The sequence below is a fragment of the Lissotriton vulgaris genome, chromosome 5 (genome assembly GCF_964263255.1).
Source record: "Lissotriton vulgaris chromosome 5, aLisVul1.2, whole genome shotgun sequence".
Lineage (NCBI taxonomy): Eukaryota > Metazoa > Chordata > Amphibia > Caudata > Salamandridae > Lissotriton > Lissotriton vulgaris.
Window position 1 is genome coordinate 375,270,229 of NC_141693.1, and position 27,799 is coordinate 375,298,027.

General features: G+C 43.5%; 1 protein-coding gene across 9 annotated transcripts in view; it reads right to left on the reverse strand.

Annotated features, from left to right (window-relative positions):
• The window catches only part of KCNAB2 (potassium voltage-gated channel subfamily A regulatory beta subunit 2), a 1,185,210-nt gene that overhangs the window by 350,369 nt on the left and 807,042 nt on the right, over window positions 1–27,799 (reverse strand). For all 9 annotated transcript variants that reach the window (XM_086921729.1, XM_086921727.1, XM_086921726.1 and 6 more), the window contains one exon: window positions 27,278–27,315. In XM_086921729.1, coding sequence (XP_086777855.1) covers window positions 27,278–27,315 — 38 coding nt within the window. The remainder of the gene's footprint in view (window positions 1–27,277; window positions 27,316–27,799) is intronic.

Consider the following 27,799-nt stretch of genomic DNA (forward strand, 5'->3'; position numbering starts at 1 on the left):
GGCTTTATCACAATCGCTGTTCAAACAGTATAAGGGACAGTTAGATGGGTTTTCACTGAAAATGTATATTTACGCAGTATATTTATTTCTGACTTGCTGGAGTTCGTTATATAGTAGCAGGAACCTCTCTCCATGGTACATCTTGTGCACGACAGCTGTTTTAGAAAGTGACTTCCATTAAACGGTTTAAAATATAATTCAGATGTGGGGCAGGCAATCTCACACATTACACATGCATGTGCACCCTCATACATATCAGTCTACCCAACTTCTATAAGAAAACTCAAAGAAGTACAAACAATCATGCAAGTGACACTTGTCCTAATTTTCTTCGACCTTATTATATATAGAAATCAAACAATACTAGGCCAATATGTGTTTGGCAAAATTTATCGCTTCATCAGGGCCGAATATTTGTTATATAATTCACTTAAACTCGTGCTATCTTTGGTTCCCCACTGGGTCTTATTCAATGTTATCAACATTATTATATTCCATTCAAATCTCTGAACAATTATCGGCAAAGTGCCGTTGGGAATGCGAGATCCGCCTAGCTCAAATATAATTCTGCAACATGTTACTACCAGCATTTTGGTTTACTTTCCCAGTCCAAATTCCGCTTTTATCCTGCATGTCTGCACTAGACTATGTGAAAGAAAAGGAGACCAAGGTATTAAGCTTTTTGAGGAAAAGGTAATGCTGCGTCCCAAGTGTTTGTTATAAAGAATGAACTATCCTCTGGGGTATGTTAAAAAGATACTGCAAGTCCCTTCCGATTTCCGTTGCCTTTGAAACAACCTCGACCCAGAGACTCATTCTCTATCTGGTCACTGAACTCTTGAGTGACTTCCAAAATTCTTAGAATATATAGTGGTATAAACTGTATCACATATATTAATAGTATTATCAATGGAACAAACTACATCCTCCAGTTTCCTTTAAGATATACAAGTCTCTGAGGAGCTTGGGATCGTGTAGCGGGGCAGAGCCAATAAGTTCCGTTATGATGGTACAGGACTCTGATACAACATTGACACCTCAAGGTCACGATAGGAGTAGCAAACCCAACAGCTGTGAAGAAGATGTACTGAGAAGAAATGATTGCGGCCTTCAAGTGGAGCATCTGAACAATTACCCAGATCTAGAAACGGTCTAATTTGAACCTCATGAGGTGGGTGAATATTATTTGCATATCCACCCAATGCCAAACGTTTGGATTTCCCGTTAGTCAAATGATTAAAGAACATTCAGGCAATGTTTCAATAAGAAACCATATATAAAAAAAAACACTTTCTACCACCTGTTTCCTGGCCGTGAAGGAACTCGAAATGATTCTTCCATTTATCCCACAGTCATCTAGGCAGCTGCTGATTCAGGCGTTGATTTTTAGCAGGTTGGACTAAAGCAATTGTATTTTAGTATTTCAGATCATTTTATACAGAGATTGCAGTTAATCCAGAACGATTCTGTTACTCATGCACAGCCTCTGTATATCTGAGAATATTTCTATGCAACTCAGAAAACTCCATTGGCTCCCTATCTGGAAAAGATGCTGGTTCAAGGCCTTCTACCTCTCCCATAAAGCCTTTTTTCGACGCAGTGTATGAATTATATTTCCATCTAGTTTAAAACATACACCCCTACTGGGATGCTTTGTTCAGACTTGCTCAATTTGATGATCATGCCTAAGTTTCATAAGACAAGACCTTGTGGATGCGCTCTCTCAGTAGTTACAGCCCCAGCATGGAGAAGCTCCCATTGAGCTACGGTCTGAACCGAATTTTATCAAATTCGGTAAGGCCTTAAAACAGATTTGTTTTAATTAATCTAAATAAAATCTGTCTTATTGTTAACCCAGCAGGAGGACACCCTTGGGCAATTGTGCGCTTAAACTAATAACAATAATAATAATAATAACAATAAGATTGTTGCTTAGACGCCGTTTTTACGCGTAATCGCGTTTTTAAAATCCTGTTTATTATTTAATTTAAATTGTGTTCTTTACCCCTGCTTTTAATTCGACGCCCACTTACTTGCACAATAATAGTACAGCACCGCGTTTTGCGGGCCCTTGTCCTGGTTGTTAATATTGGCGGCCATCTTGGGTGAGTAGGACGCCTGACGGCGCCACTTTGCTTGACGGTCTAAACGTCATAAGGACGCTAGACCGCTACATAAGGGGGATAAACTAAGGGCTTGGCCACTTAACTGACCACTCAATTGACCATCACCACGGAAGATCGCTCAGAGCGCGCTGCGCTTACAATTGTTGCTTAGACGCCGTTTTTACGCGTAATCGCGTTTTTAAAATCCTGTTTATTATTTAATTTAAATTGTGTTATTTACCCCTGCTTTTAATTCGACGCCCACTTACTTGCACAATAATAATACAGCACCGCGTTTTGCGGGCCCTTGTCCTGGTTGTTAATATCGGCGGTCATCTTGGGTGAGTAGGACGCCTGACGGCGCCACTTTGCTTGACGGTCTAGACGTCATATGGACGCTAGACATCTACATAAGGGGGATAAACTAGGGGCTCGGCCACTTAACTGACCACTCAATTGACCATCACCACGGAAGATCGCTCAGAGCGCGCTGCGCTTACAATTGTAGCTTAGACGCCGTTTTTACGCGTAATTGCGTTTTTAAAATCCTGTTTATTATTTAATTTAAATTGTGTTATTTAACCCTGCTTTTAATTAGACACCCACTTACTTGCACAATAATAGTACAGCACCACGTTTTGCGGGCCCTTGTCCTGGTTGTTAATATCGGCGGCCATCTTGGGTGAGTAGGACGCCTGACGGTGCCACTTTGCTTGACGGTCTAGACGTCATAAGGACGCTAGACCTCTACATAAGGAGGTCATGCAAACGCGCAGCGGGATCGCCGAACTTCCGCCGGAGTTACGCCAGAGTCAGCCCGTCTGCGCCCGTCCGCGCCAGAACAGGCCTAGGGGCCATGACTCCTATATCTAGTTTCTGCGGTATCCACTCTTATACTGGTGAGGTCTTAGAGTTCTTACGTCCTACTACACATACTAACTGTACTTCCTGCTCCCTTCCGACCCATAATTTTAAATGCGCCGGCTGTAGCTTCCGTACTGGCAGAATGTCCAACTGTAAGGCAATGCGCCGGGTTCGCACTCGTGGTAGACGGAGGAGAATTAAACCACATCCTAACTGCTCTACTCTCCAGTTCTGGAGTATTAATTGCAGGTCCATCCCGAAACACGAACATCACACCTACGACTTTCTTGTCGAAGAGCAGCCCGACGCATTGTTTCTTACTGAAACTTGGCTTCAGGATAGCTCTGGCCCTGATATCGCCATTGCAGTTCCTAACAACTATGTAATGGCGAGATTGGACAGAGACTTCGGAAAAGGAGGGGGTATTGCCATAATTTTCAAGTCTAATTATACTTGTAAGCTTGAAGCCTTTCCCCTGCCCGGAAGCGAAACCGCCCTTTTTAGGTTTTGACTGGCCATGCGCTTTGCGCATGTGCCAAAAAACCTCTTGAGTTGTGTGTGTGGGTCGGGATACGCCCCCTCCTCCGATTGGCTAGCTCCATAAATGTAGGCTAGCCATTGGGAGAGGGCTCCGTCCGTCAATCTCGGACCAGATTCGGGGGCGTTCCCGAGAATCTTTGGCTTTTGGCGACGTCAGCCGAAAGCCAGTTCTCGGGAACGCCCCCGAATCTGGTCCGAGATTGAGCCGACACCCGCCTTCCTGCCGAAGGAAGCAGCCGTCCGTCTACAGCCAGGGCCGCGCTGGGATTGGCCCAGCCGGCCGAGCCTCCGCCTTGTCATCGGGAGGAGGAGGAGGAGTGGAGAGCAGGTCCCGCCTCGACCCCGGAACGAAGTCCAGGTGAGTGCTTTGTTTGCTGGGGCTAGGGGAGGCTCCCTCCCGCTACCCGTGTGTCCGTTCCCGCCCCCGCCCCCCCCCCCCCCTCTCCGTGTGTCCGTTCAGTGTTTGCTTATTTTGTTATGGGGGTGAATCATGATAATACCAATGCCCTAATATCAGCCTCATCAAAGTGGTAATCTGTGCCGAGCACTGACTGTGCAGTGGTGGAGGGAATACCGATGCCGTGATGTCATCACCCTGGCAAAGCGTTCTTTATCATCTTAGACCTACATCTCTTTAATGTACGAAAATCCCCCCAAAAATTGTAAGATCACTGCCTCGCCCCAGATTCTGTCCCTGTTTGCGATGAGGAATCGGCTATGTGCCGCAGATATGGACGAAGCAGCCATTTCTAACAGCAGCAGAGAAAGTGCCTTAGCAACAGCTGGATGCGCGTATCCCGCAAAAACAAAGGAATCTTATCTACTTCTGGTAAGTATCACGACAGAGCTTGAAAAGATCTATATCGCGACTTTGAGCGTTCGATGTAAATGGGAAGAAGTTGTAGCCAGTCTGCCAGTCGTACAGAGAAGCCACGGAAGGTGTCGGGTGGCGTCACACTCCATAGGCCCCCCCACCCGGCAATCCCCCCCTCCCCTCTATTCCTTCCGCTGTTGACCTAAAAGGAGCTTCGATGGGGCCTGGCTTGGACCCGTTTGTGGGTTCGGGGATTACAGGTAAATACGTCTAGCAGCTTTTCACTTGTTTAATGCACTTAAATTCGCAACACGGTGTCGATGACTGTGTTTACCCGAGTGTACATTCAATAGCTGCTGAATTTCAAAAATCTACTCGCAGCTGCTGTGTTCGAGGAGCCACCTATCGGTTTCACTCGCGTTTCATGCGCAGTATTAAATAACTAAAAATAGATTGGGACGCCGCATTATATGACTGTAAGTAATGCTCTCGCTCCCAGACAGAACGAGTCCTCCAAAGTGTAATGAATAAAGATTTCATTTCATCAAACATAAAGTGGTAAATAGACCCATTTCATCCGCGCTCGTGCTAGTCAAAGTGCAAGGATACACTGCGCTTCCGACATTTTAATAGTGAGTGCCTTGACTAAGAAGGGTGAAATGACTCGAGTGCCCTAACACTGGGATAAAACGCGATATGCATAAAACACTTGTGTCGCTGACAGGGTTCTCCCCCCACTGCAATGCCATCTGCTGGGGGAAGAATATGAGTTGTCCCCCCCCCCAGGACCGAACTGAGACCGTGCTCAGTGGAGGAAGGATACAAAATGGCAGCCAGTGGACCCTAATACAGGCCCCCGAAGGCCCTGCGGCTCAAGCACCCTAACCCTATACCTGGCCCTTAGCCCTCCAAGGCTGCACATGGCTCTCGTAAGCGTGGATGGTGGTTTTGCATCAGCTCTCGCCTTCAGTGTCTTGGTGCGTACATAGCTCCTAGTGATGACCCTGCTGGTGTGGTGCGTCATCTGATTGAGATACCAATGGCAGGATATGTTCTGGTCTTGGCACAGCCGCCTCAGTCGTCCACATGGAGGCCGTAGAACATGTGAGTATGAAGCCAGACAATGCTTTGCTTGTTGTGGGGCTCTGACATAGTAATAGGAGCTTTGTGCACGCGCCTGGGTGTTAGAAGTTGTTTTTATTAGAGTGCAGAGCAACGCCAAGAGGAAGGCCTCTGTCACGAGGAGGAGGGCACCACAAGGAACACAGTGCGTTCAAATAGAGGAGGGGGGGGGAGGGGGGGTTGTTTGTTAATATTCGACATACCAGGGACGTGGCTTCAGGGAGGTGTTTGGGAGGCGACATCCTCCAAATAATTTCATACTTGTCCTGGTAGTTGGGTCGGGGGGCCCGAGTCGGGTCTGCTATGTGTGGGTCGGTTTTTCTGCCAAGAATCAAACACAATATAGTGACCTTTGAAATAAAGCAGGAAGAGAGAGCCACCGAGCTATACATCTGGTGGCTCAATTTCAATCTGTGAAACCTGACAACCTAGAATAAATATTGGCCTACCTGCTTGTCCAATTTGTCTGATCGTAAGTAAAAAATGTCTTTCACAATCTCCTTTTCATTTATTATTACACGTGACACTTTTAAAAACTTGTGTTCAGGATTTGCGCTGTACAAACGCCCCTTGTGCTTGATTAAATCGACGGCAATATTGCTTCATCAATAATAGGCCTCTAGTCCATGTTTAGAGTTTACATGACTACAGACCTGCTTTTTAGTTCACAAATGGCATTGTTTTTTGGGAGGGGAGCCATTTAGGTTTCTAAAATCATGTGTAAAGCTATCACTTTCAATAAATGTCTGCCTATGCACTGAGGTGAAACTCTTCTGCATTTTAAATGTCACACTTTTTTAAATTTTAAACAGACTGGATAATACTTTTGAATTTTTTGTTGTAGGTATATACAAGCTAAAAGGTTTTATTGATTGTATTGTTCATGGACTCTTAGAACCAAGCTAGATCACTGGCATGACTCGCTCTTAATTTGCTTGTGCACCCACATCTAATTGCAACTCAGGCTTAGTACATGGGGTTGTCAGTCACTTGATCAAATGCTTTGTAAAAGGTGAGGATGGAAACTTGGAGTCCTGCGCCAGTGTGACCACCATCAAGGCTTCTCGAGCAGAGACAAACAAGAGTGTGTGCAATCAAAGTACATTTAAAACAAGTGGTCCCAGGGCAGGGACTCGAGGCCGTTGTGCTGTAAAGTGAGAACTACCAGGCTCAGGTGGGGCAAGTAGGGGTGTGGGGTAGGATTCTTGCCATGGTAGTTGGGGGTCGTTTGTTAGGTCTGTTATGTACCTCTTGTGCCTCGGTGTGCCCCTGTTGCCTGCTTGTGCCTCCGTGTGCCCCTGTTGCCTGCTTGTGCCTCCGTTTTTGTGCCCCTGTCGCCTGCTTGTGCCTCAGTTTTCGTGCCCCTGTCGCCTGCTTGTGCCTCAGTTTTCGTGCCCCTGTCGCCTGCTTGTGCCTCAGTTTTCGTGCCCCTGTTGCCTGCTTGTGCCTCAGTTTTCGTGACCCTGTTGCCTGCTTGTGCCTCCGGAAGTGCCCCTGTTGCCTGCTTGTGCCTCCGTAAGTGCCCCTGTTGCCTGCTTGTGCCTCCTTTTGCCCCTGTTGCCTGCTTGTGCCTCCGTGTGCCCCTGTTGCCTGCTTGTGCCTTCGTGTGCCCCTGTTGCCTGCTTGTGCCCCTGTTGCCTGCTTGTGCTGTGTGGGTGTGTGTGGAAGGCTCTGTGTGGGTGTGTGTGGAGGGCTCTGCGTGGCTGTGTGTGTGGGAAGCTTTGTGTGGCTGTGTCTGTGGGAAGCTTTGTGTGGCTGTGTGTGGGGGGGGCTCTGTGTGGCTGTGTGTGTGGGGCTCTGTGTGGGTGTGTGTGCGGGGGGGCTCTGTGTGTGTTTGTGTGTGTCATTTGCGAGAGATAAAGCTAGTGGCATTGTAAATGACAATGCCATTTATTTATGTTAAAAAAAAACATAAATAAAAATGTCAAGAGCAATACCAATAGCTCTAACTTTAACAAAGGCAAAACCATTGCATTGTAAATGCTTGTTAAACTAGCAATTAACCCCTAACTTACTTTATCGGGCCTTTTGGTCTATCGGCCCCCTGGCAATGCTCTCACTTGGATATCCTCACTTGCCAAGATCATAGCTCCCCTACTTCTTAGGGCAGCCAATTTCACCATTCTTGGTGATCTCAATTTGCATTTAGAAGATCCACTATGTACCACCAGCAAGCGCTTTTTATCTGATCTGGAGGCTCTCAACCTTTCGCTGCTTAATTCTGGATCCACTCACTCTGCCGGACATCAACTGGACCCCATTCTTTCTAATCTTCCTTATGATTGTTCTCAGAGCGCCCGCCCACTGGAGTGGTCCGACCATTTCGCAGTCCACTTCTCTTTACCCTACACTAAGAACTTGGTAAACAGTGGCCACGATAAGGGTAAATATATACATCGGTGGGGTAAACTTGATATTACTAAGTTGGACCAGCACCTTTTGAACTCCCGCCCTGAGGACAGTGAGGCTTCAGTCATGGAATTGAATACCGCTGTCTCCCACTGGCTTACCAATGCCGTAACCACCCTCCTTCCGCTCACTCCGAAACATTTTAGGTCCCACGGTCTCCCGGCACCTTGGTTTTCTGCTGACCTGAAGGCCTTACAAACCAAATGCAAGGCCCTAGAAAGGAAATGGAGGCACTCTTACTCGGTCTCACGGAAGACTGTTTATAAAGAGGCTCTAAAGGAATACCACTCACAACGTAAAACTGCGAGAGCTGCCTACACTGAGTACAGTGACGCAAGCTCAGAATTGCCCACGTACTCTATTTTCCGTTGTCAAAAAATTGACAGGAGCGGACACTATCCCGGCACCCCCAGCTTTAGAGGAAGTCCAGTGTAACTCTATTGCGAAATTTTTCATTGCCAAGGTTGAGCCCATACACGACTCTATGAGCGCTCCCCTGACAGTAAATGAACACCAATCGGGACAGGTTGCAGGGATCGAACAGCCACTTCCAACTGCGAAGGTTACAAACTGGCAACTGTTCGATGATACCTCGTTCTTCTCCTGCCTAAGCAGTGTAAGATCTGGCTCACCTCGTGATCCTGTACCTGCGAAAATTCTTAAACTACTGGATCTTGAACCTCGGCGGGTTCTCATGTGCTACAGGACTGGAAGCACGCAATGGTTGTTCCTCTCCTAAAAAAAGCAGGAGCCGATGTGTCTAATCTCGCCAATTTCAGACCCATATCCTTGTTGCCTGTTCTTTCAAAAGTGCTGGAAAGGCATGTTAACACTCAGTTAAACCATCTTGTGGAAAGTTCGGGATTTTTACATCCCTCCCAGTCTGGCTTTCGTGCGCATTATTCCACAGAGACCGCTGTACTCGGGGTGACGGAGAGCTTACGACACGGTATTGACCGCGGGGAAACATCTGCACTCATCCTTTTGGATCTGAGCGTGGCGTTCGATACCGTGTCCCATTCCATCCTTTTGAATTCTCTTCGGTCCCTGGGAGTGGACGGTCCGGCGTTGGCCTGGATTGCCTCCTTTCTAAGTGAGCGCACTTTCCAAGTCTTCTCTACTAAAGCCACATCTGCCACATGTTCATCGGCGCACTGCGTTCCGCAGGGGTCCATCCCCAGCCCTTTGTTGTTCAACATCTATGTGATACCCCTGGCCACCATCGCGGAGGACGCTGGGCTGACCATTTTTTCATACGCCGATAACACCCAAATTGTTTTCTCCCTTTCCAGCAGCGAGCGTAACAGTGTATCGATCCTGAAAACCGGATTGTCACGTATAGCTGATTGGATGCCGAGGCATCTCCTCAAACAAAACGGTGACAAAACCGAGATTCTCATCTTAGGGAAGCATAAAGATCTATGGGGCCCCCAACATTGGCCCAGTGACATGGGACCCCTTCCCCAGCCAACTTTTGTGGTTCGCAACCTCGGATTTCTCATAGACGACAAACTCTCTATGAAACAGCAGGCCACTAAGGTGGCGGCCATCTGCTTTGCCACCTTGCGATGGCTCCAGAAAATTTTATGGATAGTGCCTCATGCTACCAGGAGAACCGTTGTCCAGGTGTTAGTAACATCTCGCCTGGACTATGGTAATGTCCTCTATCTCGGTGCCGACGCTGCTACCATTAACCAACTCCAGGTTGTTCAAAACTCGTCGGCCCGACTTCTTTGTAACATCCCGAGGAGATTATCGGCCTCACAGGCTCTTCGCGATCTACACTGGCTCAGGGTCTCCAGCCGTATTAAATTCAAAGCCCTATGTTATCTTTTTAAAATTAAGCAGGGTTCAGCCCCAAAATACTTGCAGAGTCTGGTCCAACCCTACAAGCCTAGTCGCACATTAAGATCTTCTGCCAACTGCGACTTCGTTGTCCCAAGATTCAAGCTTGTAAGGATGGGGGTGTCGGGCCTTCTCCCATCTAGGCCCCAAATACTGGAACACGCTACCCATCACTCCGAAATCAGAAGCCAACCTTTTCTGTTTTAGGAAAAAACTGAAAACTATACTTTTCCAATGATCTTTATGCCGCTTAGCTGATTTATGGTGCTGTTGAGAGGTTTGTTTTTCTTCTTCAGTCTATCCCTAGGGCCGGGAAACCCACTGCGGGTAGCTGTTGCGCATTATAAATTCAAATATAAATAAATAAATAAGATGTAACACAGCTGACCACACATCACGCCGAAGGAAACAAGGCAAACAAGTGAGGATCAGGGCTCAGCTAAGTTTATTCCAATGCATTTCAGCTACTACAGACCTCCATATAACCAAGCAAATGTTACCACCCCAAACCATCATGCACACTGAAAGTAGTTCCGTTGGGTCCACTTTCCATTGGGGCCACATGCGAGTATAAGGGCACGTGACTATAATGCATGTGCAGTACCAAGATTAAAAAGTGAAATTGTTTTTATTGAGAATGTGGGAGAAGTCTACTTCTCTTGAAGAAGGTGGTTTTAAATACTGCTTATCCACCGAAACACGTCAATCCATATTTGACACTAAAGCTGGCGGGCATCGAAGGACACAGTACGTATTAATCCCTTGAAGATACTCTGTGACATGTGCAATGTTCTAAAAAGATTGATGGTTGTAAAGACATATGTGATTGTCTACTGTATTCTCCACGTCTATGTTTATATGTTTGTGTAATGTATTGTTTCTCTTTTGTTGGGAAGGGGAACACAACAATGGATTTTTTAACATTTTAAGTATCTTAAATAATACTATATTATCTGGTATGGATAGATTTGACGATTGTTTTTTTCCAATTTTGGGATTTGTATATGAATAAAGTGTTAAAAAGAAACACTCTTAAAAAAAAAATTAAAAAAAATACATGTGTGGTATTTGAACCTTAATGTCATCGGTGATGTATATGGAATGAGATTTCAATAAGACAGTTGATTATTCCTGAGATCTCATATAGAAGCTCAACAGGAGTTTTTAATTTGACTTACCAGTACAAACTTAGACAAAACTCGTAAGTTGGTTAGTGCTTAGGACCATAAACACACGTATTCTTCTCCAAAACTAGATTTTATCAAGGGTATAAGAGTGAATAGCTTTTGTTCCATATAATAGACAAAATGTCGTCCAGCTGGTAGGTGGTACCCCAATACTGCTGTTGTCAATGTAAGTATTTTTATATGGAGCAGAGTACCTCAAATGGTAGTAAAGAAAATTGCTTCAGTTTGTGGCTGAGGAAGCGGAAAACAGTAATAGCCTCCAAAGTTTAGAACCACTGACATAGTTGCAAGGGGACGATCAATTCATGGGAGAGGTCATTTTTACCCAACAGATGTGGAGAAATCAATGTAGTTCAGAGCCAGGCCATTTTGCTTGTGAAACAAAGTGGTGCGGCTCCATGGGCCTTTCCCATGAATTGATAGGCTTTCCTGCATCGTTAGCACTTTCTCAACTGTATTTCTACCCTTCTTTAACTACATCGACTGTATCAGAGGTTCTAACATTTGGAGGCTATTACGGTTTCCCTCAATACAAAATTGAAGCAATACCTATCATGATACTCTGCACTATACATATTGATTCTTGACAAGAGCAATACTGGGTAAAAACTACCAGATGAAGGGACAACCTTGACAAAGTCTAGTTTGGACGAAACGTGTCTGCCGTTCGTCTTTTTTACATGCAGCAATTTCAAATCATCTGTACCATCATATCATCCTTTTAGGAAAAATAAATGAGTGTATTCACCTATCACAAAAAAAAACCAGACATTCGCCCAAATTTGTACTGCTGCTTTAGAATTCTGGGGTGTGTGCTCAGATCTTTCTTGTATATTTTCCTCATTACCGACCCAGGCTCCCGTTTACAATCAGGTTTCCTTATTCAGCAGAGTTTGAAAGGAGCTTTGCCAGTGGACACATGTGGACAGCCAATAGAAAACCGCCCTGTTATGTAGTTCCCTCATCCAAGTTTTTGCTTATAAAACCAATTCCAGTCTTTGAACAAAATCTAGACGAAGTACAGCCCCAGCTGGCAAAAACGTTGTATATGGAATTTCGCTATGGTATACTACAAATCAATTCAAACACAGCGAAATGGGGCCAAAGGACTGATTAAATTAATAACGAGGACTGTTGTGTTGTATGCCAACCTAATACACAAGAAAATGAGTTACATATATTATTCTTTTATCCCATATATGCCAAGTCTAGGCAAAAATGGATTAAACCCATTTTTCGAAACCTGGGAACAAGGTCTTGTTCTGAAGTGTTTAGAATACTCAAGACTGATACTATACAGTAAATTGTCTTTAGTGTCAGTAGATATTTATTCGCTGTGGGTATAATAAGAGAAAAAAGGCCTGAAATGTTAACAAAATGTTTTAATGTTTAAAAAAAAAAAAAGAAGCAACATGCAGTTATAAATTCTAATATGTACCTTCTTTTTGCACTTGCACTTTGGAAGTGCGCAGAGCCTTGATTGAACAAATTGTTGTGTCTGCTTAGTCCAGTTCCATTTAATTTATTAGCACATTTAAAGCACTTGAACTTTGGTTGCTGCTTAGACTTTAAAAGCACTTTCATCATAATGTATGTTTTGGTATTGTCTCTGGTCGACCTAACCTGGATTTTATCCTCTTCATGTTGTAACTGTATAGGATTAGAAGCTTAGCATTGTTATTGTATTCCAAAATATTTGACGCATCGTTTGCCGGAGTTATTTTTAGCATTTCAACATATACACTTTTGCATTTGTATTCGTTTAAGGTGACACTAAAAGGGATGTCCTGCATTTTATAACTGTGTTTTATCAACAAATATGTTAATATTTTATACTATGCATCTTTTTTGGTTTCAAAAACTGAAATAAAGATTAAATGAATGAATGAATAGTTCCTCTTTCCACTTTAAGGCAGATCGATACCCTGGTTGAGTGTCCTATTAAATCTCTCCACCACTTTATCAGTCTTGGGTGGTACAGAACACATTTCTTATTAAAAAACTCTCATTCTCCTTCAGGAAGTCTTTCATCTCTTTTGAACACATTTGTGCTCCATTATACATCAGAAGCATTTTACAGAAACCTCTGCTTTCAACATGTTTATGACCCATAGTGAGACAATATTGCACTCTCTAACACAACAGGCCACCTGGACTATAGATTAACCATCACAAGCAAGTAGGGTGTTCTATTAATCTTTAAGAGGACTCATAATGTCCAATGTAATTTCTTGTCAAGGCTGCTCGACAGATTTCCGTAAACAAAGGGGTGGCACCTTGTCATTGGTACAGTACTCCCTCATGGACCCCTATACCTCCAAATCAAAGGCAGACCACCAAAAATCCAAATCTATTCTTTCGTTGGTATTGACAATGCCCAGGTACCCCAAATGGAATAACTCAAAGACAAACTCACACAGGGAGCATGGTATAACCAGTATATTGTCATGTAATAACATACAAAGTTCATTTTTCACACAGTTATGGATTTTGTTATATTGTGTTGTTTTATAAAGCACCAAATTACTGTTGTGGGGCCATCAGAGCTTAGTCCCATAGGTCAGATAATACTGACCATAGATGACTATAATACTGAAATTAATGTAATGGGGAAATTACTGTTGCTGAATTTGTAGCGTTGTAGACTGCATTCTCTGGTGTTTCAAATTATGGCTCCACCAATGCAACCATCTAGTCTAGTTAGATTCACATTCCGCTTCCTAATGCTCACATTACAAATTGCTTAGGGGCTTCCATGGACTAAATCCAATCCTCCCACTCTACCACCCCTTATGCCACTAGGCTTTTTTTCTGATTAATTAAAGCAGTCTGCATTAATTGATATATTTTACATGGAGCTTTGCTTCACAATTAGAGCGGGTTAGTGAATTTTCAAAGAGCTGTCAAGGCCAAAACTTCTGATTTATACTTTCTAGAGGACTCATTCTCTCATGTTTTTTGTGTGCCTAGAAGCTATTATGCTCCTGTCCATAGTGGTTACTCATAGTCCTATTGGGAGTCTTTTTGGGGAGTTGTGGAGTGAATGTTGGTAACATAGAGCCTCCTATGAGACAAGGGCCCCAAATCTTTTCAGGCACACTCATGCTGAAGTGCTGCACATTTCTGGCACTTGATGATTGCCTCCGGACAGCTACCTCTGAAAACACAAACTTAGAATGGCAGGGGCCTGATTATTCCCTCCAAGATGCTCAGCATACTAGGCGAACTCCAGGCTATGGGAGCAGATAACTGCGTCCTACAAGAGACCAACTTGCTTAGGTTGGATCAGGGATGAATAAAATTCCATCAGTTTGCACTTCAGTATCGTGAAACTAGCCCAACTAGGAAATCAGGGGTATCGATGCTTCTGAGCTTTAAGGGTCCATTTACCAAGCACTACTCAAAAGCAGATGAGCTGTGGAGATGGTTAATGGCTTATGGGATTCAGCTCTATCATATTAGTGGTTTATATGTCACAAAATTTGAGAAAGAGAACTTTATAAAAAGCTTCTTATGAATGGTAAAGGATGTTTCTACTGTCCAACCTTAATGTTGTTATAAATGTCGCTCAGAATAGGTCTCAATAACGTTTGAGCGACACCATGGAGTTGTCTGGTAAAGCCAGAGCATGGCTTGCTGATCTAGGTTTAACTGACTCCCTGCCCCCCGAACAATAGATTAAGTTCACAATTCACCAGCACAACACTCACAATTCAGCAGGACACCAAACATAAGCGCACACTGAATTTATCCTATAAGATAAGAGTTTGGTGTACCTGCTAGAAGAGACACTAAGTCCCCCAAACACTCTGTGACTAGTGAAAACCACCTTGACTTGGCCACAGAATATAGGGAGAAAACATGGAAGCTCACGGCATTTAAACCCTGTGATGGCCCACAAGGATAGAGGAAAACCATAAGAGTACTTGGCTGTGAATGATAAAAGAGGGTAAAAAGGTGGTGTGGGATGCAGCAAATGCAGTCATCCAGGACACCACACTCAATCAGAAGCAGCACACCTCAAGCGTCTGTAGGGACTGACAAACCAATCTTGCAACTGAACGAAAATAACTGAAATGCCAACATTATTCAAAGTTCCTTAGTGAGTCTATCACAGCATTGGATACCCTTGGGCCATCAAACAATTAAATCCAACTAAAGCACAATGGCTTTAAGGTTCTTTTCTTTAACACCTTGGCTGCTAGGTGTTTTCCCCTCCTATGCTACCTTTTCATTATTTCTATTGATTCATGACGAGCTCAGCTAGTCACCAGCACAGCTCAACCGTGCATCATGACGAGCTGAGCTCGTCATGAGCATGGAAAGGGTTAAGAGATTTACTATTCAGCTCCTCCTTCTCATGACAGCACTATTTAATGAACTGAACACTTATACGAGCATCTCACAATCAATGGCGGAGAAGAGTATCTCTCTGCTAGCTTAACCAGGCAAAGACCCGGCGAGCTGTTCGGCATATCACCCAATTTCGTTCTATAAGTTACATGTCAAGATCCTCGCGAGAGAATTAGTGAATAGATTTGATAAATTGATGCTGAGCTTCATCCACTCAGATCAGATAAGTTTGTACTTCACTGAACGAGTGATAACAAAAGAAAAAGGTTCATCTAACTGACATCGGTAGGTAGTAAGGGCCTCCTGTCACTGGACATGGAGACAGCATCTGACAGGGTGGATTTAGGGAGGATGTTCACTTTTGTTGAGCAAATTCAGCTTGGTGAAAAGGTTCCTGGGATGGATAGCAGCAATACATAAACACCCTTTTACAAGAGTGGAGGTCAACCGCCATGCTTCACCATTTATACAGATATGCAGAGGCATGGGGTAGGGTTGCCCCATCTCACCTCTCATATTTGACCTGTTCCCAGAAACCCTCTTGCAAAGAAAATGAGACCATCCTCAAAATCTTGTTTTGATGACACCTTGCACCAACCCGTCTTCACGCAACTGACAACACAAAGTCTAATGTTTGCAGGAGGGTTTATGTAAATGGGGCTTGCTTCATATCCTTTGGTTGAGTCCCATGCTAATACTCTGATCTTCTCCCACGCTTAAAGACTTATGGGACAGGCGTTTTCTTGCTATCTCTCATATTAAAGGTTAAGATATTGATAATGTATCGGAATTAACTATTCTAGGTAGACTTGCAGGAGATATTTTTCCTTCACACTGCATTCAAGGCATGAGGAGGGCACATCTATAACGGTCTGTGAAACAGAACACTCATTGTGGGGACAGAAGACAGCTCGTGCATATTAACTATGGCTCCATAAGAGCTGGTCTCCATTGGTGCATGAAAATATTGCATACAACCTAGTTGACAAGTCCCATTTGGTTGACAGACTGTCCTTATATACCCAAGTATGGATTAAAGATTCTTAACAAGTCATCAGGTGCTCAGACTCATGGGCCTTGTTGACTAAAACACTATTTCACTACTCAGAGAATTAGAACCACCTAAATTCCAAGACTAGGATGGTAATCACTGGTACTGTGAAGGGTGGCCCTTGGATGGGGTGTTAGAGGAAAGAAGGGGGACTGAATAGTTTTACTGGTTACTTGGTGCATCGTTTTGGGGTGGGGGAGGGGCTTAGGCGGGGATGCTAATCTTCATTCTTGTAGCACATCATAAATGGTGATAAAAATCAAATAGTCAAATAGTTAAGAGGCTCTACTATGGTTACAAACTAACACAGATGACCACACATGCGGGCTTAGTGAGGAAGACTACAGTCTGCCTCAACACTGTCCCTGTGCACAGGTTGACAGTAACAGATGGAACCTTGAATGAATCAGTTATAGCCTGTGCATATGTTATAATATAAATGGACCTCCAAAAACAAACAGCCCAATTTCTTATTGACTAGAGTGTGACTGCAGTGATGTTCTCCTGAAGATCTGTGGTGCTATATTCGCATTCTAAGTGAAAGGTGCAACAAAATATTGACTTTGCATTGGCTCAAAATAGAGAACAGATTAAAGTATATTTCCTTATGGTTAAAAAGGCCCACCGTGCAATATAATAGTAATCTGGGCTTATTTGCACACCTTCTTGGGTTATGCAGCAGTTTCCATAGTCAGCCCTTAATTATATTTGAGCTTAGAACTACCCGGTTGTGCCAAGTTAATTACTCTCCTGGTCATCTGGTAGCTCAAAAGTAGGTCAAAGTCTTCCCAGACAATAGGCTCATTTGGAGGGGATTGAGCCTTCTTTTTGTAGAAGAAAAGAGTAAAGGTAAAATCTGCATAGGCTGATTAGAAGACACTTCACTGACTAGCCTGGGGATGTCATTCAGGCCAAACAAGTGGCAGTCAGACCTCTGGCAGCAGTCACACCTGGGGCTCCCATTGTAGCCTTTGAAGGAAGGAACCAATTTGAAGTGGCAGTCAGGGGTAGGGAATGGTTAAGGCTCATTAGATATTTCATAAAAACTGAAGTCTGATCCTGTCTTTTTCAAAAGTCCCACCATGCTGTACGAAGGGGTGAGCTACCCAGTAGGCAGCTCCTAGACAGTTTGCGTCAGGGATGATGTGGCATCTCTGGATTGGGTAGACATGACAACTTTCTATCTTAACATTTAAACCCCTGTACAAGGAAGAAACTGAGAAAAAAAGGGAACTGCAGGAGTGGAGGAAGGATGGACTCTGTTTTTACAAACTACTGTCTGAAGAAGAGGAATGCTCTGGACTCTGTACTGCTTGTGAGGGACAGCAGAGGGTGGGCTTGCTCTGGACTCTGGAAGGGAGTGCTCCACTGCAATTTCTGTGGACTGATCGTGTGATCGATACTCCTGAAGAGTAGCCTATCTCCTCCTGGACACAGAGGTGACATGTACGTGGCCAGAGACCATGAGGCCTCAAGAGTGGAGGCAGGTAGTGTAACCTGGGTTGAATGCCATGATGTGCAGCCAACCCACTGGAGCTAAAGGGGCACAAAAGCAGGTCCTTATGCCCTTGATTACTGGAGGAAAAGCATCTGAAACGACCTCCAAGAAAACATGAAAAATCTAGGAGCCAGGAAGCTTGGAAAGTACGCATCTGGTGGAGCTACCACACTATCAGTAGACAAAGCAAAACCTTCCTTGAAAATGGCCCAACCGAGCCGGATTTATCTGCATTTGTTGTGCTCTCTTGGGGAATAGCTGCCCAGCAGGCTCTCAATAACACCAGACTGAAAAAGTGTTGCACCATGCAAATCACTTTATGAAATTTCAATTTCCCTGGGAGGGCTAGTAGCCCCAGGAACTCATCCAACATGTGCACAACCATCTGGTCCCAGCTGGGACCTTCTAATTTCCCCCGGATAGGCCTAGTGCTGCGAAAGATCCTACATGGTTAAGCAGTCAAACTTGGCATTCTCCACATCACATGGGCAGTGCACCTGAGCAGAATCGAGAACAAGCCCGCTCCTGATCCCTACTCCCATGGCGCATGTCTGACAGGGATGCGGACGTGTGGGACCGCCAAGTTCCTCCCAATTCCACTAGTTAGCAGCATGCGCACAGGTAGTAATCTCAATAGATCGTGTCGCTCCCACTCGCAATGAGGAAGTGCCAGATGGGAGGGGAGCTGTTAGGGTCATTGAAAGCCATGAGCCTCCCTCATGTTCCCTTTGTGCAGAACGTTGGCATCCAACATGCAGCAGAGACACCCGTCTGGTGGCAAAAAATTAACATGCTTCTGATAATAACAAGAAAGGGAGAAAAAAAACATTGCCAGCCCACAACAGCTGTTTAAAGGGCTTGCCGCTGGTGCGACAATAGTCAGCAGGAGCCAAAATGGTTATACAAACATTTGCATAACTTGAAGAAGTGGTGCCCTGTGAGCAGGGGCACACCGAATGTTTGGAGGTTGTTCTGGAGACTACTATGAGCAGGGCAGACCACAACAGAAGCTTCACCTTAATTTGAAAAACAGTCACCCTAAATCTCTCAGGTCACTGGAATAATGGCCTAGGGAGACTTGTCTGCTGATTTCAAGCACTCCTTTTTGTGTAACTTCACTTCAAAAACTATTGCATGTACGGGCGTTGGTTGCTAGTTCCTGTGGTTGACAACTTTTTTTCGGGTAGAAGAAAAACGAAGAAGAAGAAAAACGAAGAAGGAAAAGAAAAATCAAAGGAGGAGAAGAAAAACAAAGCAGGATAAGAAAAACGAAGAAGGAGAAGGAGGAGAAGCAGAAGAAGAAGAAGGACTAAGAATTCACTGTGTTGAATATTGAAAGAAGAAGAAAAACTAAGAATTCACTGTGTTGAATATTGAAAGAAGAAGAAGAAAAACTAAGAATTCACTGTGTTGAATATTGAAAGAAGAAGAAGAAAAACTAAGAATTCACTGTGTTGAATATTGAAAAAAGGAGGAGGAGGAGGAGGAGAAGGTGGTGGTGGTGTTGATTTAGTTTTATGTGTAATAAAGTGATTTTCCTTCGTAGAAGAAGAAGCACAGCCACAACAGTGATTTATTAAGTGTTGTTCGTTATACTGCAGGGTTCTGAGTCTTGAGCTCAAAGAACTTTCAAGTAACCGTTAAGCTGCTGTGTCTCACTACATTGAAAGTCAAGTGCTAAAAAGGGGCACTTGGCTCCCAGTTGATAGCTCTGCAGTAGGGAGTTCCCAGGACACGGGATTCAAAATCCCAAGTTGCTACAATTTAGGCCCAGTAAACCCAGTCTGTTTTGGGACCCTCCAAACTGGTTTTCTTATATGGCCAAGGTCCCTAGCATCATGTGAGGCCCCTCTCCTGTGCATGACAACCTATTCAAATTAAAACAATGTTCTTGGACAAATGTCAAAGTCTGCTTTTGTGAAAATAAATTTAACAGTGCTCGCAAGGCCCCCCAACAAAAAGGGTGTGGCATAGCACCAACAGCCCCAGCTGCTCTGCCCATGATTGGTTTGTCCTTTGCAACGCGGGTGAAATAAAAAATGCGTCTGAACCACTCATTACATTTACAACGCAAGGCATTACAAAGACATGCATTAGGTCAAGCGTCTTTGAACTTTAAAGTCCAGTGCTTTCCCTATTGTTAGGGTGACTGGAGTTGGAATAGTAAATTATACTATTCCAAAGTCCAGCAACCCCCCTAAGGAAAGTCACCGTAACGAATTTCGTTGTAAATGGAATGTGTGGTTCAGACGCATTCTTTCTTCTGCCTGCATTCTTAAGGAACGCAAGGAAAATGAATGCATGGTTGTGTCATACAGCCAGACAGAACACTTATCCCTTTTAATGAACAAGGGCCGCTTCAAAAATAAAGAACATTTAAAATATTTCTCATTTGAGAAAGCAAGTGCAAAGATGGTGGTCTGCTGGAACAACCACAAAGCTCATATTGCATCCATTCGCGTGGGGTCACAAACTGCGGCACGCCTAATTTGTATTCAATCCCTTGCAACTGTGCAATTCAGGATCCAATGTATTTAGCACATAGGTCACACCACCAATTGCATGTCAATTCACAAACCAGCCGTATGTAAATTCCACATCCTAGTTTGAAAACTGCTATTTATAGAGCAGACCTTAAATCCCTTAGCTTTCCTGTCCTTGTAACTTGAAAAGGGCTGAACAATCCATGTGAGATCTGGGAAGCCTAAAGAAGGAGGTACTTGGTTTAAAAAAGTAATGTGAATTGTTTCTTATTTGCCAAAGTTAAACTCGAATCAAAACACAGCTTTAATATCAATTATGGAACTATCCGGAATGAAAGCACAATATGTCCACACAGATAAGCCCATCCTCCATTCGTAAGAAAGGCTTCAAAAGGAAGAGTGTGTATTGATTTCTCTGCTTTGCTGGAAAATTTACATTCAACTCCTGCTACTATTTCTTTTTGTCTGATATCGTCGGGCTGAGACTATGGAGGTCAGGAATACTTCTGAACTCAAAACCACGATAAGGCAAGAGGCGGTGACAGATTTTTAATTTCCTTTTGTTCATAAAGTAATGCGCTCCTGCCAGGGATGAAATTAAACTCCACCGCCACCAACACGATCCCTCTTGAAGATATTGCCTGGCACGAGCAGGCTGAATAATCTCTCCTCAAGACGGGCTTTCGCACTGCGTCACCATAGAAACGTTTAGCGCAAACTTATCTCACATTGTTTAGCGAAAATTAACCGGAGGGCTTTTAGGCTGATTAACTGGCAATAGCCCACTGCATCTTTCGGGGGCATACCCAACTGCTATTGCTGTATGTACGTATACATACAGCATTATAGGCCCACGGGCAAAGTAGTCCCGGGCCCTGCCTAGACAACCTCTCACAGGAATAATAACAGAAAATGAGTGTTAAATTCTGGTCTGCATGGGGCTCCTAGGGTCGTGGGGCCCCAGGGCAACTGCATGACATACATTAGAGCAGTACAGTAGAGCAAAAGCAGCGGCGGTTGTTGACCATCAACAGTGGAGGGAAGTGGGGGTGATGGAGAGCCAAACGCAGTGACAGGCATTAAATAAATCACCATGCTCTTAGGGTCAAAGGCCAAAGCTCTCAATCATGGCTCGTTAACGGATTTGAAACAGGCTGTGACCCAGAGCTGAGGGTCAAGGCGATGCGAGTATCTCACAGTGTCTGTCAGTGGGCCAAAAAGATAAGAAAATAAAAAATGCACTTACCTACAATTCTTCCTCCACCTGTTTTCTTCTTGAATGCTGTTAGTGCGCCAGCACCCCAAAGGGCCTCAGCCAATCCCCTTCTGCAAATCCTGATGCTGCTCTCAAGTTGCAGATGAGCAGCATGAAAGCAGCGCTAGGATTGGCTGGAGCGGGCTGCCTCTACGTTCCTGTAGGCACTGGGTACCTGAGCTGCTCTCCACCTAGCTGTCTGAGACAGATAGGTGGAGAGATTTACACTACGCATGTCAGGCTGGCCTTTACAAGACAACTGGCCAAAGTGACTTGCACAGTGTAAATTGGTAGAGTGAACAACACTACACTGCTTCCTGTCAGCAGCAATGGCCCTGCCCACAAACCCTGCTCGGCACATATAGCGGATACACAGTCCCCGATAATCCAGGAGAGGTCTAGAACCGATTTTAGTAAAACATCACTGATCCCCACCCCCGCAATGATAACTAGGGACCATCAATTAAGGGACAATCAGGAGGGAGTAATCCTAAATATAGTACAATGTACTTCTAACCAGAAGGCTTGCAGTAATACAAGGCCCTTAACTTTCAATAGAACAAAAGATGCAATAGACAACACAAGTCTGTAAGAGGTGAACTCTCTCGTAGTACCTGGGGCCAAAATAACACATGGATAGGCCCAGGTAGGTACATAGAACCGAGTTTTTCCTTGAGCAGCCAGCCAGATGACGTACAAAGTTTATATCTACCCCCAGCAGCTGCCCCTTTGGAGCTAATTCTGGGGAATGTGCCTTTACTGCGGAAGAGGCAGGTAGAATCAACATCCCGACTAATGTCCAAAGCGCTTCATTGGCTAGCTCAAAACCTGGAAAAGGCGGAAGTACAGGTAGGAACATCACAAGCCAGTTGATAAAGGGGAGAAGAGTACCCTGGGTAGGCTCAGCCAGAAAAGAATTATCGGGAGAGTGCGTGGTTTTGAATTTGAAAAGCGAATCTGTTGTTGGTTTTCTACTGGAGCACTTGGGCAATGACCATACTAAAAACATGTGCATCTTTGCCCTACCACTGGGCTTTTTCTACAAACCTCCCATTTTTTCGAGAACGGTGGGTCACTTACAGTCAAGAGCAGTACACTTGGGGGGACTCCCTGGAGGAACATTGAGATTATGGATTGGAGGTCCAACAATAGATATGCTCCTTTGACTAACCTCGAAGCTTCCGATTGACTACACCCAGTACATATAAGCTCACACCCACGTATCGAAAGGCGACACTTCCCCATTAAGGATAGTACTGCGATCTCACAACTACCCAATACACAACAGGTGAGAAATAGACACGTTTTGAATATAGCTTCATGGAACGGCTGGCATTGCACATAAGTTGATGGATACCGACTAGTTAAAGCTATGGCAGGATCAAGAAATAGTATGTTTCCAGAAAACATGGGCCACTGAATCAGTATTTATAAATGGTTATCGATCCTTTATAACTCAGGCATGTCCATCTACCTCAGGGGGGGAATTCTGACTTTAATCACGAATGATGTACCAATTAGAGTAAAGACGACGCCATATTCTAACCAAAGTTTTCATATTTTGATACTGGAGACACATCAGGAAGGGGTATGGGTTCTGATAAACTCTTACAATAACAGATTTGGCTCAAGGATCCATACGATTGTGGGGGAAGTCGAAAAAGCTATCACAGAGATCGTTTGTAAAAATAAGATCTCTAATATCGACATTATATGGCTAGGCGAGTTTAACATTCACCCCTGCAACTATAAAGACTCCTCAGTGTGTAGGATAGATGATATGAGGGGTAACCCCATATACCATTTCAAACATAGTGAATATGGTAATGGATTAAATAAGTTAATGGGTTCATTAAACTTAGAAATAATCACGGATTCAGATCTTAAAGCAGAAAGCTTGCCGGGTTCCTTTCTACGAAACGGGGTAGAGTCCACGATAGACTACATACTCATGACTGCCCCCTAGCTGAGGAGGTCGAAAGGATACATAACTCTTTCACGATATATAGTGACCATGCTATGGTCTCATTGGAGCTGAAGGTACCAACATTTGGGGGACAACCTCGTAGAAATGTGGAAATGCCAATTGTGTCTAGGAAAAACGGGATACAGCTGAAATGGGCTAACATCGACGTAATGAAGCTGGTCCCTGAACTTATATCAAATACACAAGATGAGATTTAATTGTGCCTAGACCCCTTAGCTGAGCTAGGGGTAGTGGTTTCAGCCTTTTGTAAAATTCTACTTAAAATAAAATCAGCATTAATAAGAAAGAAATCGTAAATAGTGGAAGTGGGGTTGATTTGATTCCCCATGTACAAGAGCAAGAAAGGCTTTGTTGTGCGCTTTAAAAGCCAAGCACAGGAATAATGATCAGATAAGGACGCTCCGGCTCACATATAAATTGGTAAGGAAAACAAGAGAAAAAGAAATCAGGGAGATATTATGGGCTGACCTGGAATAGGCAGCCTCCTCTGGTAATAGCCGTGAATTTTGGAAATTAGTCAATGCACCATACTTATCAATGACCCCACAACAGATGTAAATGTTGATGAGGAGTCAGGGGTTACTCACTACGACTACATTTTTGCCCCAAATTCTGATAATAATAACCACCATCCGATTACCCAGGTAACGTCTTATGTACCTATATCTTTTACACTAAATGAAGTACAGGTAGCGCTGAACTCCTGTAGCTCAGGAAAGGCTCCAGGACCGGATGGGGTTCCAATTGACTTTTTCCACACCAACCCCGACTTGTGGATTCCTCTTTTAACTAATGTTAATGACAGGCCCTCCGCTCTCGTGGTCCTCGGGGGTTATTGTGCCCATCTATAAAAAAGGGGATAGGCCGTCCCAAAAACCTACAGACCAATATCCATGCTGGACACAACATCAAAGCTCATGGGTTGCCTCTTTCTCTCAAAGTTAGAGAGCTAGGCTAGAGAAAATAAGATCCTGATCCAGGCCTAGCATGTGTTCCAGCAGGGAAGGGGTACTGTGGATCAATGCTTGAATTTAGCATTGGTCAGTGAAAAATATACCACCATGAAAGCGGAAAATTGTACATGGCATTCATGTACCTAAGCGCGGCCTTTGACTGTGTGGCACATGATAAACTATGGGATATAATGGAGAAGATGTGGGTTGAACCGGCTATTTTAAATTGAATCAGGCAATTGTACACAAATGCAACAGCTTCAGTGCGATATACTAAAACTGGAGATTGCACACAACCTTTTAACATTTCGATAGGATTAAGACAGGGCTGTGTATTGGCCCCATTTCTCTTCTATACACAAATGGAGATGAGAAGGCGCTCACAGTGGCCACTAGGGATGTTCCCCTTTTCGAAAACCAGATGCTACCAATATTGTCCTATGCAGACGATGCTGTTTTAATTGCAAGAACGGGGATTGGGATGCAAAGGCTCATAACAGCGTACGTCTCTTTCATGGACTCTTCACACCTAAAAATAAATCAATCTAAGTCCTTCATAATTATAGCTGGGGGTACTAAAAGAGACAAAGCACCACATTTTAGAGCGGACACAGGAAAAATCGAGGTCGTAGACTCCTTCCCCTATTTGGGCATCTTGTTTGAGAAAGATCTGTCATGGGCAAAATTGATAGAAGGAAGGAGGTTGGTGATGGAGAGGGGTATTATTGCCGTAAAATCCTTTGCAAAGAAATTGGGTGCTAAACGTCTACTTCCAATAAAAAGCATATACCGGGCTAGAGTAAAAGCAGCAGTGACCTATGGAGCAGGGGTTTGGGGCACGGCTGTACCCTTATCACTACAAATCATCAAAAACTATTTTTTTAAATCTCTAGTGGGCTTCCCCTCCTCCTTCACAAATGGGATTTTACACACGGAATTGTCCCTTCCCTACATATCAGATCAAATACAATTAGCCACACTCCTCCTATGGCATTCTATCTGGAAGAGAGACACACTACTTTTGACCCAAACAGTAATAAGGAGTTGCATACAACTGGAAAAGATCTAAGTGGCTAACCTACGTGCAGTCAGTTTTAAAAGAGATAGGGCGCCACAAACTTTTCTATGATCCCCTGGCTTGTAAAAAGGTGTTGAAGCAGAAAGTCACCAACATGTTTATGTTGATGGCTGAATACAAGCTTAGGGACCATTATAAAGAGAAACACGCAGCACAGCTTTATCTACCTAAAACCGCAGCAATGGAGGGAGATTTCGAATATATGTGTTAAAATAAATAGTGTGCAACACAGATTCATTTTATAAAGATTCCCTACTACTCTGATTCCGCTTATGCTTGGTTATCCTGAGAAAACATACAATCTTTCCAAATTAACTTTGTGCCCGTGTGATAACTTATCACCCCAAACTGAACTGAACATAGTTTTATTTTGCGGGCTCTACGAGAGCGAAAGGAAAGCCTTTATTAAACCAATTTTAAAGAAAATGGGATTTAGGCAGTGTCGGGTAGCACTATTCTTTTTAAAAGCACTGCCAGACCCTTTGGTTTGCTATTCAGTGGCAACATTCTTATGGGCCTGCATGAGGAAGAGGGTGACACACAGCTCATTGAGTACGATCAGCAACTAGAACGCACCTAGACTAGCTATATGAATTGTTTTTTCTTTTATATTTTTTACTTCTATCTAATCTCATCTTATTCTAGGATTGTGAAGAAATACTTGGAATTTTTTTTAATAATGTTTTTGTAATCATAACTTTTATTGATGTATTTATATGTGCTTTTATGGTCATTTTCGAATATGATCGAATACAGAAGATGATGATGGTGCACAACCCTAAAGTATTTCTTAAGAGTCCGCTGCCAAAAGCTGGTGTTGCCAGCTAACAAGACTCCTTTGCTTTGATTCCACTTCAAGTTTTACTTCACTCAATGTGTTCCAATCTCTCTCTTGCTCCTCATTTCTCTGGGAAAAAGTCTTATGATGAAAAAAGTGCCTGTCCCTAGAAAATGCTGGTGGTGCCCACCATAGGCACACATTAAGTACTATAGTGGAGTCTTCACAATAAACTGTGCAAAAAAAAGTTATACATCTTGGACTTTCTATTCTTATTTCCTAGATAAGGGTGTCTTGCTAGCAGGGGTTGTGAAATTCTGAAACTCTGCAAACACTTTTTCTTTAAAAGGAAGCAGCAGGCTACTGACTGCAAGAAGGGCGTTATGTACTGAATGACAGATTTCATGGCTTGGCTTGCGTGTACACAAGTGCTAGCTTTAACAAAACAAAAATGTTTAGCATAGATACAACAGGGATCAATAGTCAGTAATCCACTCAAAAACCGGTTACCATATACCACATCTCGAGACTGGTCACCTGTAGCTTTCAAAAATATAGTAACAAGGGAGAAGCCCTGCTTATGATACCACCACAGATGGACTTCCTTACAGTGCCTACATGGGAAAAGTACACCATCTGGTTTCTCTTTGAGTTTTAGTGTAGGCCATGTTTTTCTTTTTTGGCTGCAGAGCACATAGTCGAAGCCACTTCAGCAAATCTTTTGCAAAAGAGTAGTATCCAGTTAGAAAAAAAGTGTAAAAAGCTATTTAGAAATGGATTTTGATTTTCAGATCTTTAATTCTAACAACTTTAACGTAAAGTTTCCCTAAAAATTTCCTAACTCCTTCTGAAACTTGGTGTTAATGTTCAAGTGTAAAGTACACTCACGATGAAAAAAGTTAAAATGGTTAATTTGGAGTTCGTTTAAAGAAAATAAAACTTTTGCATATCTTACCTCGTCTGTGATCTGACCGCCAAACGTCACCCATGTTCCTGCAAAGAGATATGTTTCAATTCAAATGGACCACTTGAATAAAACGTTCATGCAAAAACATACAGAAGAGTTAAGTATTTCTATTCATTATTTTAGTCCATGAAAGTAAATATGCAGTTGCCTTATACCGTGTAAAAATATCTGACAAATTAATCTTTTTGCACTGTTCTGTTTTAGCCAGTCTCTCGCATGCCGTGGACTTCACCAGACGGAAGTTATTCAAATTACAGCTCTACCTTTCACCATTTTAGATTTATCAGTCTTTGATAGGTACCAGGAATCTTGTCCTTTAACAGATGGTTATACATTGTCACCAATGACAACGCTGTTTTCCAGTTTCCAATTCATAATAAAGGATTTTCTTTTGCGGAAAGAGTGGTAAAACAATAAGGGCTAGATGTAGGAAATACTATTTACCGATTCTTAAATACCGAATTTTACCAATTCGGTATTTAAGAATAGGTAAATAGTATGTATGTCATT